The sequence below is a fragment of the Habropoda laboriosa genome, unplaced genomic scaffold (genome assembly GCF_001263275.1).
Source record: "Habropoda laboriosa isolate 0110345459 unplaced genomic scaffold, ASM126327v1 scaffold62, whole genome shotgun sequence".
Lineage (NCBI taxonomy): Eukaryota > Metazoa > Arthropoda > Insecta > Hymenoptera > Apidae > Habropoda > Habropoda laboriosa.
This window is the reverse complement of record NW_017100177.1, coordinates 1,145,108-1,158,741: the sequence shown is the minus strand read 5'-3', so window position 1 is coordinate 1,158,741 and position 13,634 is coordinate 1,145,108. Positions and strand designations below refer to the sequence as shown.

The 13,634-nt window shown below is 38.7% G+C and overlaps 2 protein-coding genes across 2 annotated transcripts; both read right to left on the bottom strand.

The window, feature by feature from the left end:
* Positions 1-462: 462 nt before the first annotated feature.
* On the bottom strand, positions 463-6,084 carry LOC108578841 (folliculin-interacting protein 2). Its single transcript, XM_017942247.1, has 12 exons — positions 5,667-6,084; positions 4,502-4,697; positions 4,337-4,426; positions 4,119-4,198; positions 3,953-4,023; positions 3,751-3,870; positions 3,434-3,659; positions 2,953-3,285; positions 2,807-2,891; positions 1,361-2,667; positions 833-1,286; positions 463-737 (listed from the first exon to the last, which is right to left on the bottom strand). Exons 1-12 carry the CDS (start codon positions 5,765-5,767, stop codon positions 525-527), a joined length of 3,276 nt encoding a protein of 1,091 aa, XP_017797736.1. The 5' UTR covers positions 5,768-6,084; the 3' UTR covers positions 463-524.
* Positions 6,085-6,609: 525 nt separating this feature from the next.
* On the bottom strand, positions 6,610-9,157 carry LOC108578807 (dnaJ homolog subfamily B member 13-like). The gene is made up of 6 exons (XM_017942205.1): positions 9,057-9,157; positions 8,573-8,794; positions 8,101-8,245; positions 7,677-7,854; positions 7,172-7,343; positions 6,610-6,904 (listed from the first exon to the last, which is right to left on the bottom strand). The coding sequence occupies exons 1-6, from the start codon at positions 9,155-9,157 to the stop codon at positions 6,610-6,612; spliced, it is 1,113 nt and encodes a 370-aa protein (XP_017797694.1).
* Between the last annotated feature and the right edge of the window lie 4,477 nt (positions 9,158-13,634).

Below are 13,634 nucleotides of genomic sequence, written 5' to 3'. Positions count from 1 at the left end.
AAATTTTATTATCCACTCTTGCAGAGTGTATATCTATGCTTTCATATATTGTGTAAAAAAACAAGTATAGAACCCATATGTTAAATTACATTTATAATTTTACAATAACATTACATGTATAGTTCCGCAATTAATTAAAAAGACTGTATTGCTTTTTTTGTACATTAAATATCATATTTCTATTTCAAGAAATCGCATCAGTATCCGCCCTTTAAATTGAACCTTGAAAATGTAAAACAATTTCTGTGCATCCTTTATCATAAAACAAATATTTAAAAAATGTAATAAACGGTTGATAAAAATTTTAATCTAATCAATTTCAAAATAAAAGTTTGAAAAATATTTATGTATTCGTTTTCATTTAAAGAACGGACGAAGCCTTATGGGGATATATCACTTGACAGAATAATAATGTACAACCATACTTATGAACAAATAATGAAATGTTTCACAATTCATTGTATCAGACAAAGAACGACTTTATGTTACACAGTAAAAATTATGATAAGAATAATGAGATACAGTCAAGTAAGTGTGAGACCAAATCTCTGTGCTATCTCTGGGGAGTGGGAAGTTGCAACTGCGAGCAAAAGTGGTATATCTGCTGCATCAAAGTCTAGAGTGTTTGTCAGATTTTCTATACTGGCATCACATACTTCTGTTGCCATCAACATTTCAGCTAATGCCTCACTCTTCAGCCACATTTCTCTTAGTTTTGCTTCTAGTATACCTATACACTATAATCACCAAAAATTAATAGTTAATAGCTCTTTTGTTTTAAGTTTAAAAAAAGTTTTTTCATATGTTTGATAGCTTAAATTAAACACCTTACTTGTGAAACTGAATGATATTTCCGCCATAAATAAGCAAAGCTTTCTAGCATATTGGCGACGAGTCTTGACATTCCAACCGGTAAAGGCGCAGTATGTAAAGGCATATTATTGGATATGATTCCAACATGCCAAGTATCTAAATCCGCTAAAATACAAAGTGATTCAGCAATTGGTTGATCAATAGTTGGATAACGTACACTGGCGAGACATTCTTCACGTATGCAGTACCACCATTCTTTGTCTATTTCAGAGTCATTCTTATCATCTCCCTGCTTGACAACTTTCTTTTTTCTTCTCTTTTTCTTTTTTGGCAAACCTTGCAAAACTAAACCCCATGTATAAGATGTTTCAGAATTATTTAACCCATGTGATTCTTCGCTCTTTATTTTGTTTTGCAAAAGTGTCCTTGTAAATCCTATGTCCTGGTGTGAATCAGTCTTCATTTTTTTCGATCTGAAAATCGGAAATTTTACATCTTCATCTAGTATTACTTTCTGAGAATGTTTATAACAGTCTACAAAACTAACCGTGGCATAGGTAATTCGACAACACTGTTAGCTTCCATCAAAGCTTCTAAACTATTTGATCTAGATAATCCAACGTTTCCATCACCCACTGTACTACCACAAGTACGTAAAACTTCTGTTGCGTTAGTCGGTGTTTCCAAGACTTGCTTGCAGCTATCGTAATTTTGAGAAGGTACGTAACCTTGGCCGTTACATCTTTGACAAAATCCCAAAGACCTCGAAGGTGCTCCTGGTGGTGATTGAATACTTTTCGACGATTCAGGAAAATTTCTTTGAATAATTTTTCTCAGTACATCTTCCGGTAATTGTGCTGACGTACTTGGTACTCTTGTAAACATATAGGAACACTGACAATTGTATCCAAGCCGCGGTCGTGATAATGTTTTCTTTACCGACTTTTCTTCATCGCCAAGCGTAAAGAAAACATGTGAATTCTTCATCTCGTTAACTGTACCTTGATGAGTTTCAAAATCTGGTCTAGTAGAATATAATTTTAATGTATGAACACTTGTATCGTCGAATTCTTGAAAAGTATCTATCTTAGAATTCGTAAATACTTCTTCCAGGTCATCATCCTCTACCTTCTTTTCAAAATTGCGTAATGAAAATTCAGAGCAATGTTGCATGTCAGTCTTGGTCATGTCAATATCTTGCGACGCAAACTCGCTTACTACTATTTTAACTTTGCTCGATGTACAGGTCTTCTTGTCGATAGTTCCTTTCTCATTGTCGTCATCGTCATGAGAAAATTCTTTCAAGATGAATTTCATGTCTCTTTCAGATTCCAATGGTTTGAACATGAATGAATCAAGATTTGATTCCATTGTGGTGCTATGTTTAAGAGAGCTAACAGATCCTTCTACTCTTAACCTTTCAACATTGTGCTGCGGATAAGAATGTTGCATGATAGCGTTATCACCTTCTGCATCATATGGATGCTCTTGTACAAGAACTTTCTTTCGAGTACATGTACGTAATACACGTCGAGATGTCGATGTTTCTCGATCGTTACACGTTACTTTCGTACTGAATAAATGCGGACATTTTATTCTCGCTTGCTCTAAAATATTTGCAGCCACTTGAATGTCTTCTTCAGTAACACAACAATACTCTTGTCGTTTCTGTACTATTCCACTACGAATGAAGTATGACAAAAAAGATAAAACAGAATTAATCAGATCGACTTTTTGAGGATCACCGGCAATAACCGTATGTGCCATCCTGATAGGATTACTTAATGCACCATACAAGTCGCCTAATTGAGCCCACAATGGATTGCAGGGATACCACGTACCTAATTTTTCCATCTAAAAATAGATGTATAATTGATATATTCACATTTCTCCCGTTCTTTTTTTTTTAAATGAAAAACAGATTACTTTACAATGGCAACTTAACTGTAAATATTGGAATAAATATTTAATTGCCAGAAAAATATATAATTACCAATTGTCGATCTTGAATAGGCAGTGTAGTGTATATCCAACCAAGATGATATGTTAAAACAGCAGTTACAACAGTACTCAGAAAACTAAAATATATAAATGTTAATTTCAATCCGAAAAAGTAGTCTTTTAAATTTAAATACTTACAAATTAGTCGATTTTGTATCAAGGCTATCTAATAACTGACACATTTGTTGCAAATTATAATGCAACGTACTTATTTTATGCTCTATTCTCGTTGAATTAAGTAGCACATCATGCCATAGTAAAGGTGTGCGCGAGTTTAGACCCGCGTTAACATTTGTAAGTAAACGCAGTAACGAAACAACGAGTTTCGAAGAAGTTCTGTACAGCCGTTCCGGAAGCTGCATTTCCTTAGCCTGACCATTAAGACTGCTTGACTCGATACAGAAATATCGTAAACGATCCAACATTCCTTCTAACAGAGCCATGTGCTCTAAGAGGCGAGCCTCTATTCTGCTGGAATACAAAATGCGTAACATATGACGTAAATTACATCTCTTAAATTAATTCTGACTTAATGAATTATTACGTAAAATGTGACGATAAACTCTATCAAGATGAGTGAATTAAAACACTCGTTAATAATCTTTAATTAAGTTCCAACCTCTCGTGGCCTTCGGCTAATCGCACTAACATTGTTAATCCGAGCCTCGTTTTATGACGTTTAGCATGACTATCTTTATTATCGCCCTCGTTCCAGTATTGCATTCCGAAAGTGTCATCGGAATCTGATCGTGCTAAAGAAGTAGAGACCGCTCGTAGCCATCTTCGACGCAAACTTGAAAGGCTACCGATACCAGATGATCCATTACTCTCCAATGATTGTGAACCTTAATTAAGATCCCATTAAATCTTAATCAACGAAGATCTTTCGGCAACAAGTCACTTCTAGTCCGGTTCGCATTAATAAATTGAACTTACTCCCTGTTGGGGGTGGTATGTCAATATCCCACCCACTACTGGTGCTGGAGCAAGTGGAATTTTTCCTAGGACCAGCATTCAATTCAGACCCCGATAAATTTCCGGAACTTGGTCGAGATACTGAAAAATTACTTTCTTCTCTATTAGATCTTATCTTGGGTAAATTAGCGTTGAATGAAACTATTTTTCAAGTGCTACTTACAAAGTGTTCGCATGCTGGAATTAGAATCTAAATTCACGGAACGGCCCAACCCTTCGTCCGAGACTCTCTCACTGGAATACGATTGAGTAATAAATCACATATCGTATCGATATATCAGTCGTAACGTGAAATCAATAGCTACCTTATAACGAACGAATAAACTTACCCCTGCTTGCATACGTTGTGCTCTGTAGCAGGGAAAACTTTTGTGCACATGATGCATGGCGGTGAATTCATTGAATGGATCTAGAAATCGTATTCTTACTTAGTATCATTTAGTTTGAGTGAACTTGAATCGATTATTTTCTATTGTAGCTTTCGTTAATTTTTAGATAATTATATGCTATTTATAATTTTAATAATAACACGCTTTTCTCGTTTCACCTTAAATGAGGATCCCCTGTACGTCATCGCTACTGTACCAAACACCATTTCGCTCAACAAACTCACATCATCTTCGGCTGTTCTCTCTCGCTGAAAATTTATAATTTTTATATTTTTCGTTAAAAAGTCATGTTCTTTTTTTTCCTTTTAATAATTATTCGCTACCTCAAAGCTCACGCGGTTAATCGAATCGGCATTCGTCGAGCCGGCGTTATTTTTTAGATTGAACGCGGTTGTTTTATTTTTACACCATCTTTTCTCCAAGGAAAGGGAATCAAATAGGAGCTTTCTTCCGCGCCATTCACATTCTCGGAACAATAAGATCCGAACTTGACCTGTTCCAACGTATAAACCGGAGTTCCTAAAAATATTAAAAACAAACTGTGCATACTGGAAATCAACAGTAATATAATTAAATGAATCGTGTTTCGTTAGAAAATTTAATAATTAAAACAGCATACATTAACAATTATAAAGGATAGTACATATTTATGTTAAATTATACGTAAATAATATTCTTGCTTTGCATACGCATTCACGTGAGAGGAATTGTATGAAACAATGTCTTAATCACAACTTGTGATCTTCTAATATTATACTGAAATAATATAGTTGTCTTCCCTTACATAACTTTTTAATCTATAGCAGGTATTAATTTTAAATGTTATAACAATTTCGTTATGTTTCCTACAAACAATATCCACGTTGTACACGCACAATTTAAATAAGATTTGTTACATATTTTAATTCGTTTAATAAATTACTTTCTTTTTTTATATTTACTTTAAGAACAACGGATTTCACTATGGAAATAATTTTTATTCGTTAAAATACAATATGAAAAATGAATTTTCTTATATTAAATGGTAAATCAGTTGAATTAAATAAATTTAGAACAAATATTGGTAAAGATATAAAGTAGAGGTCAATTTCACGGCTCGATGCATAGGCAAAGTCACGAGTGTGTTAGTAACGACGAGATTATGACTCCCGCCAACGGGCAGATAGAGAAGGGTATAACGTAAAATAGGTTAAGGTAGATCGAACACGTCGCTTCTACAAAGTCTGGCGGTTAAAACATTTTTCTCCTTGCTTACAATAAAACAAATCTTCTCTAATAAGAACTGTACGAAATAACCGTTAGGACAATGTGGAAGACACCGATGATCGATTTATCATATCAGCGATAAATATCGAAGTAATGAATAAGATCGATAAATATAGAATAACGACGGTATAAAGGAGTATGAGCAAGTAAGATGAATGAAGATAAATAACGGAGCTTGCTCGATAGAAAAAAAAAAAAAGAAAAAAAGAAAATAGTTCTTACCTATCATCTTCCTCTGTCCCGACATTCGACGTTACAATAGTTTGCACGTTGTTCTTCAAACTCTTCCTCGAAGGGAACAGCTTATCAAACAAAGGCATCATAAACGAACGACGACCGCTTATAGCTACCGCATTGCTCGCAAACTTTGTTTCGTTTTCGGTCTATCATGTCACAAGGAACTGCACCATACATGTTCGCGAGTATCAGTCAACTGTAAATAAAGTCACGTGCGGAGGAGTCATATGATTGCCCGAGATTATCGTGTCTCGTACGGCCGACATCAAATGGAATGTTCCCTGGTACTTTCCGTCCTTCGCCGTCGCGATTAGTTACACTTGCCGCGAGCCTGATGAACTGGTTCTACCGGAATATCGATGAAAATCACGAAAAAATGACAAGAATAGAAGAAACGAACAGATTTGCTAGATCAGGAAGGATTATTGACTGCGCACCATGATTTTGCTGCGCTAGAAGTTGTACATTGCACCGCAAGAGTGCAGTACTTGCAGTTTACAACGATTTCACTGCAGTCGCGTTTGAATTTTTTTTTCTTTGAAAATTGTTAGACGATAGAGATTACGTTTAAACGTTGTTTTTAATATCTAACACAGGTTTTCTGGAAGAGAAAATCACGTTCGAAAATATTAACGAAGAGATTCAAAGTAGAAACTATTTATAAAAGGGATATTAAAAGTTTCTTTTGCAATCGAGATTAAGCACTTTAATACTACATGAGATTTTGTAGAATCATTGCGTAGCGTGTCTACAGCATCACGTCTATCACGTCTATTACATTATGGTGATTAGAGTATACCATATACGTAAACAACATACTCATACTGCTTGCAACAAAATGAAATTTCACCTGTAAATATTCTAAAAGAATCGAATATTTATACTATCTATTGACTTGAAGTACTTGAACGAATAAAATGCAGCGACATTAGGTGTTACACATAAACTCTAATTCTTTTGCTTCGTCATCGTTACGATCACGGCGAACAGGAACATCGAAATCTACGTTTCTACGCATTTTATTGGCAAGTATAAGACGGTGGACGTATTCCGTATCTCTGATATCCTCGGACGTATCAAATGCACGTTTAACGTAGTTCTTATTCGACACCGGCAAATATACCGGAAATTCGATATTAAACGTTATGATTAGACTTCCTCTTTCCTTCGGATTTTCCGGTAACGGCAATCCTTCACAAGGTACGTGTTTCTTGTAATCTGGTCTATTTATATAGAGAAAGGAATATTACGTATTATTTTATGCAACCACACAGAGCAGTTGAAAAGGTAAAAGTATCAAATTTCTAGTGATAAATTTTTTTAAAAATTGTTGCATTTACATAACGAATACCTCTATTTTTGGTTTCTTAATGTTTTTAAATTATTCTTTTTAGAGTGAATTGAAATAAATATATAAATAACATGGTTGTGTGAACGAGAAGGAGGAAACAAGGAAGATGGACCAAAGATGGGAAGAGGTAGACACGTACGTGATGACAGACGTTAGTGGTATTCGAAGGGTTCTGTCGTCGAGGGTGTTGACGGTGACCACTGTTCCGGTCAGTGCCTCTCGCAGAAAGATATCGACCGTCATGTGCAAGTCAGAGCCCTCTCTTCGGAAGGTCTCGTGAGGCCGGTCCTCCGTGATGAAGATTACATCCGCTACGCTGACGTGCTTCGGACTGAGTAAAGACATTATGCGAACCACTACGATTAACCCATTTCTGTCCGCCACTGAGATGTATGATGCATTTTAAACGCATCCCTCGCGAAATTTGAATCGATACTGGCGAAAAGTCTGTTACGAGCTTCCGTGAAGGAGAAAATTAGCGATAATCACTTGAAATCCAATTCTACTTCCATACAAGTTTAAGTAATCTTTGTTACATTCCGCCGGACAGAAATGCTTTAACGTTAATCGTAACTTGTTAAAAAGACAAAGGGAGAATAAATAAAGTTGTGTCTTTTTCGAATAATTTTGCTTTAATAATTTACCAGGAATTTTCGTGGGTCCTTGATCACCTTCCTCAGGAAACATTATCCTCGTCCCTGCCGGAATGCCTGGTTTAATGGGTATCGTTAAAATCTTCTCTTTGGTTACTGTCCTAGACTTATCATCCCCCACCAATACTAATTTCTGTATCTTCATCTTCTTAATTCCTCCGAGAAAGACCTATCGGTATTTATCGGTAGAATTTTCACGAAACTACCTGATTGTGTTACAGCTACAGATTTGAAGGAACATTGTTATTATTACATAAGGAAGATTAGTTGGACAATTATCGCACTAATAAATGGACACGATGAAACTGTAAAAATAAACGAGTACAAGGTTTGCTGCAACGACCCTCACGTCGTCTACTGGGTGATTAACATCGAGAAAGGAAAACTATAAATAAGTAGAACGTCGATATGATACCTCCAATAGGGTTAGGTACAAGGTTTTTATCAGGGGCTCTTCCTTGCGCTTTATACCCCGCCCCTCGGGAAATTCGAGCAGGGACGAAGACTGCGTTAGTACGTAGAGTAGATCAGCATAAGGACTTTCGGTACCGAAGAACTCCCTGCAGAGATATTTCGTGATGAGAAAGGCACGGATAGATCGGATCGTAAATATTCAAAGTTTTCAAGTGGCTGTTAAGTTTCAGCTGTATTACGCTTTAAGTCGTTGGATTAAGCGGAGGATTAAAATAATTGATGAGCGCATCGAAGTATAAGAGAGGGAAGGCAGGAAGGTATAGGCAGATCGACAAATAAAATAGATCAATACCACGTGCTATATTAAACTTTATTCGTTTGCAAAATATTGAATATTTTATTCCTATTACAAACAAAAGGAAATGTTCGTTAATTAGCATGTTAAGATTGTAATGAAATTTCATTGGAAATACCTATACGTTCTCATCGGTTCACCATGATAAATATACGGCCGAATGAATCCTTCGGCTCCAGGTACGCCATTTTTAAGGCCTTCCTCCCCGAATTGATCGTATATAGTTCTTTTAAAGGGATCCGAAAGCACGTCGTACGCTTCAGCTACTAAGGAGAAAATAGCGCTCAAACATTCGTCTTGCGTTCGTCGAGGATTGTATCGTATCGCCAGACGTCGAAATCTGAAAGCAATATAACGCGATACATTTGAAAAGATGAAACATTTCTCTTATGCGAATAACAGAAAACTCTCTCTCCATTATTATAACGACGATATTCGTTGCAATTTGACCAATTGATTTTTTCACTAAAAATAGGCGTATTATGTCGAAGAAGAAGCGTTACAATAGCGGAAGCTGAGGAACGTTGTACAGATCGATGGAGTTCGATCGATGGAGCAGATACCAAAGAAGGGTGTACGATAAAGCGGGAGGAAGATCTTACGCAGCTTTGATCTCCAAATCGTCGCAGTCTTTTTTCAACGATAACACGCCATAATAATCCATACCGCGGTTGCTGCAGGGACAAGTATTGCCGCACGACATGTTGCTTCTCTCTCCTCTTTTTTATATTTTCACGGAAACTTTAAGAATTATTTACTAACGAGCAGAAAATGTTCAAAAAGGAATATACTTGTACAGCGACTATCTTCTTGTCGTTACGCATACACGGCTAATGTCATGGAAGAACAGTGATAGAAAAAAAAAGAAGAAAAAAAGGAAAAAAAGGAAGAAAATCGACGCATCGTTTCGCGACGATTTTTCAAGTGTTTTCAACAACCAACGCGCCCTTCTCGACAACCAAATACTATCTACGCTCGTGTGTTTAGCTTTTGTAATTATTAAACGTCTGATCTCCGACATTTATTGTTGAGGATAGAAATGACCATTTAATAGTTAATTATTCATTCACGCGGCTAAACGAGAACAAGAACTCTGATGGACGCTTCCGAATTGATTTTGAACCTCGTGCAAAAAGGTGAGAGACGAAATAAGGATTTCTTCGTGAATTGTACGCGATATTGTTGCCGTTCACTTCTTATTATTGATCAAATTTATTCAAATTTATCAATCTTATTTCACCGTTAGCAAATATTATTCTCATCTCAAAACATGTTCTCTTTTTTTTTGGTTTTAAATGAAAAAATATAAGTTACCATTAAAAGTATCGTTTACGAGATATCAGTTTCCGAAGTGTCATCTAAAACGATGTTAACGAAATAAAACGGTTTATGCTTTTCAGCTGCGATTAAAGCGGAAGTTCGCGAGAAAAGCTGTGAACTTCTTTCGAATCGCGAGGATGATGCATCGCCTGATCATCAACACGGAATCGTCCAAGATTCGTTCCCGTGTGTTTTAAACGAGAAATCGTGCGACGATTGCGGAAAGGAGAAAGCCGAGGAGGAGATGTTCAAGGTTTCCTTGACGACAACCGACGAAGATTTGGAAAACGATAAGGAGAACGTGTCAAGGAAAAAGATCCGCGTGGAGGCGAGGCAGATTTGCAGTAATCGTGAAAAAACCGAGGAGGAGAAAATCTTTGTGCTGCAGCAACTCGGTCGATCGCAGATACGTTCAGATGGATTCCCGGCATTTCTATGCATCGACGGCAGGATTGCTGATTCAAATGGAGTTAAACGAAAAATCCCACGGCCAGCGAACGCTTTCATGCTTTTCGCCAACGAATGGCGTAAGAAGCTTGCCGCTGAGAATCCTCGAGAGTCCAACAAGGACATCAGTGTTAGGCTAGTTTCTGCATCTAATTTTTTATCAAGAGGCTCTGACATATTTGGAAAAGAATTTTTTCGAAATTTGAAAAATCGAAAAAGTAACGAATTCTCACGGAGAAGAACGTTTGACTTTCAGAAAATTTCTTTAGAAAAAAATTCATTTCTCGATCGTTCCTCACCTTAGATCGGTTAATCTTTATTCCTCATTTTTTAGAAAAATTTATTTTCCATATTTTCAATAGCCAGAAATTAAAACATTCTTTATCCTACAGATTGGGCATACTTTGGAAGAATATGGCGAAAGACCTGAAGGAAAAATACTTCGCCCTGGCTAGGGAAGTGGACGCGGAGCACAAGAGGAAGTATCCCGGTACGCTTTATACGCCTATAATCTCTCTTCAAACCGATATGACCTCGTTTTCGCGTTTGTGGCGGCTCGTCGAAGTTTACCGATACGACTGAAACGTCCGTGCCGCGCGTTCGGTAGGTACTTACACGATAGTTTGTTGTATCCTTTCAAACAGATAGCAGGGAGGTAGAGAGTGAGAGAGAGAGAGAGAGAGAGAGAGAGAGAAAAGGGTTGAAATCTTCACGGATATATATTCTACAAAGTGAATTACACGGATCACTCCAATTACGAGTAACTTTTGTTCCGCTCACGCAGCAGTGAGAAACATTGAATGGATTCACGCGCCCCATTCAGGATGAAATCTCAATGAATTTATCCTTTATACGTTATTCTTAACGCTCTACACAACAGCCGTCGTGTTTTTTGCACAGAGTAACAACCACAGAGAGATACAAACGGGAAAACATGTTAACGATGAAGCGCCTTTGGATGGCGGAAGGTGATTGCCCAATTATTCCAAAGGAGCGTATAATTGAAGCAGCAGTTAAAGCGTTCGGGAAGCATTAAAGGAGTAGTGCATGGATTTTGCAGCGGGTCCGCGTGCTACGTAGCCCGCGGAGGACATTTAGTCGCGTGAATGCTCAGTAACGCGGGATATGTGAGGAATAATCGCGCTTGTCGGTGGGTGTAGGTAGTAGGTAGGTAGGTAGAGCGCGGTCGTGTATCGGGCAGGTTCCTAGAGTCGCGTCGCAATCAATACCTCCGGTCTCTACTGTTCCCTCCCGCGCGTTCCCCGTCACTCACCCGAGAATATTTCTCCGCTTGCCACCCTGTGCCCTGTACCTCGACCCGCAAAACTCGTATCGTTCTACCATCTCCCACCCACAAATCGACGAGCTATAATCGCATTTTAGCCCCCCCCCCCTGCGATCGTTCGTTCTCTTCTCACAGCTAATCGCGGAATTCAGGACGAAAAAGGTGGAATAGGCGCGCATATTCACCGTGGGGACTTGACGATTGCCTGGAAGGGTGGAAATTAAGCGAACTATGCCTTCTTTTATTTTCTTTCTTTCTTTTCTCTTCGTCCTGTTATCAAAGAGATTTCATTGTGAATTTGTCGAGAGGTATCCGTTTCGAGCTTTCGTCTCGGTCTTATTTGCGAGTTTTTCAAAAAATCTCACATTTGTCAACGTTGCGAATGTGATTGACAAGACTTCGTCGTAATTGATTGCCCTTTTGATTATGCCGTTTCCACGATCCGATGCGCCGGCATCGTTTCGGTTACATGAATTGAGCGATATTAGATTGGTCTCGTACGCAGAGGGGATACCAGCACACGTGTGCTCGTCTATTGTAACTGTTTTAATTAATAGCGAATAATCCACGAATACCGTAAATGAACCGATACAGTGAGCGCAAATAGTAATTGCATATTAGACGGATCGATCGTTTCGACCAATACATGTTTCACTCTTAACATAATCACATTCCCTTTCCCCGTTATCATATTTCCGCTGGATGAAATTAACGTTCGGTAATCAATTAAACGAGAATATCCCGTGATAAGCGAAAACTTCAGGATCGTGATGTGACCGCTTCAAGTGGCGGAATTTTATGCCGTAGATACAGACAAGGTGTGTGAAGTTTTTCCCTTAAAATTCTCCTTGAAATTGTCATCAAATTGTCGTCAGTTCCTAAAGAGAGCATCAATTCTTCAGGAATAAATTTTTCTCGTTAAAGATCACAAGTGCAGCATTCGTTCGAGGGATCTCTATTTGTTCTAAAATTTCAATAAAAAAATATCGCTGTGAACCAGGGACAAGCCTTGTATCATATCAAAATGGCTGTCAGGTGAACGACAAACTTATAATTTCGAAAATTCGAAAGAAACCAAAGTTGCCAAGAACGTCCAAGAGCAACCTGTCCAAATTTCAACTAACCCAATCTCTCTATACAAAACTCTGCTTAAAAACATCAAACCAAACATTCTCCTTGTAAATTCATCGCAAAAAAAAAGAAAAAGAATCATCAAATTGATCCCTCTAATCGTAGGCAATAACCCCCTCCTCGTTCGATGGGTGCAGCCTGTGCACAGACATTGTCTGAGTAGGATCAGGCGTTCCTGTTAAACGGCCCGGCAACGACAATCGTCCAGCCACGGCTGAAACTCTGCGAAGGGGTGCAAAGATCCGGGCTAAATTCCCCACTAAACGGTGGCCGCGCAATCGACAACGACGGGTTGGCGCGGCGCGAGCATGCCGAGTGGTCAATTAAGATCACCGGAAAGTGTCGATATGCTCTGCGCGAGCGAACGTCCGAGAACGCGCGGACTGGACTCGCGTGCATCTGCGCGACTGCATCGCACGCGTGACGGAGGAAAAGAGGGGTGACGCACGGTCGCGCCAAGGGAAGCCGTCAAAATGTCGAGGCTCGTGCATCCACCGAGCATGTCGACCCGAAGACATGCGGGGGAGGAGTTCTCTCCTCCTCCACCACCTCCATCCTCTGTCTCTCTTTCTCCCTCTCGCGCCTAGCTTCGTCACTCTCTTTCGCTCTCTTTCTCTGTAACGATCGCCGGTCATCGATCCGCTATCGCATCAACGCCGATGCTCGGTTGCTCGGGAAAACGAGCCGCGACGATACTACGCCTCCCTCGTCTGCGATTCACCTCGAAAAGCGCGCTCCGTTTGTACCCAATGCTCTTCGCCGAGCGGCAGGAATTTTCGATTTAACGATTAGGGAGGAATTGGAGAACTGTGACGTTAAGGGAGGGTGTAACGATTCACTTTTTCGTAGTTTTCCTTTCACCCTTCTTAAACGTTTCCCCCTCTTTCAGACTGGTTATACCTTCTTTCCTCGATGTAGTTTCGTTAAAACTTGTTCGTTATGTTTATACAGTTGCATCCGAATCGTCGTAGTTTTGCAGCGAGCGAAGCCTCGAAAG

Bases quoted from the DNA above. Each gene is read 5' to 3' on its own strand.
- LOC108578807 (XM_017942205.1), bottom strand. From the start codon at position 9,157: ATGTCGTGCGGCAATACTTGTCCCTGCAGCAACCGCGGTATGGATTAT. The intron at 8,795-9,056 runs GTAAGATCTTCC...TATTGCTTTCAG, and splicing joins GATTTGGAGATCAAAGCTGC to ATTTCGACGTCTGGCGATAC. The intron at 7,344-7,676 runs GTAAATTATTAA...ACGTCAGCGTAG, and splicing joins AGGACCCACGAAAATTCCTG to CGGATGTAATCTTCATCACG.
- LOC108578841 (XM_017942247.1), bottom strand. From the start codon at position 5,767: ATGATGCCTTTGTTTGATAAGCTGTTCCCTTCGAGGAAGAGTTTGAAG. The intron at 4,199-4,336 runs GTGAAACGAGAA...TACGATTTCTAG, and splicing joins ACAGGGGATCCTCATTTAAG to ATCCATTCAATGAATTCACC. The intron at 3,660-3,750 runs GTAAGTTCAATT...ATCTTAATTAAG, and splicing joins CATACCACCCCCAACAGGGA to GTTCACAATCATTGGAGAGT.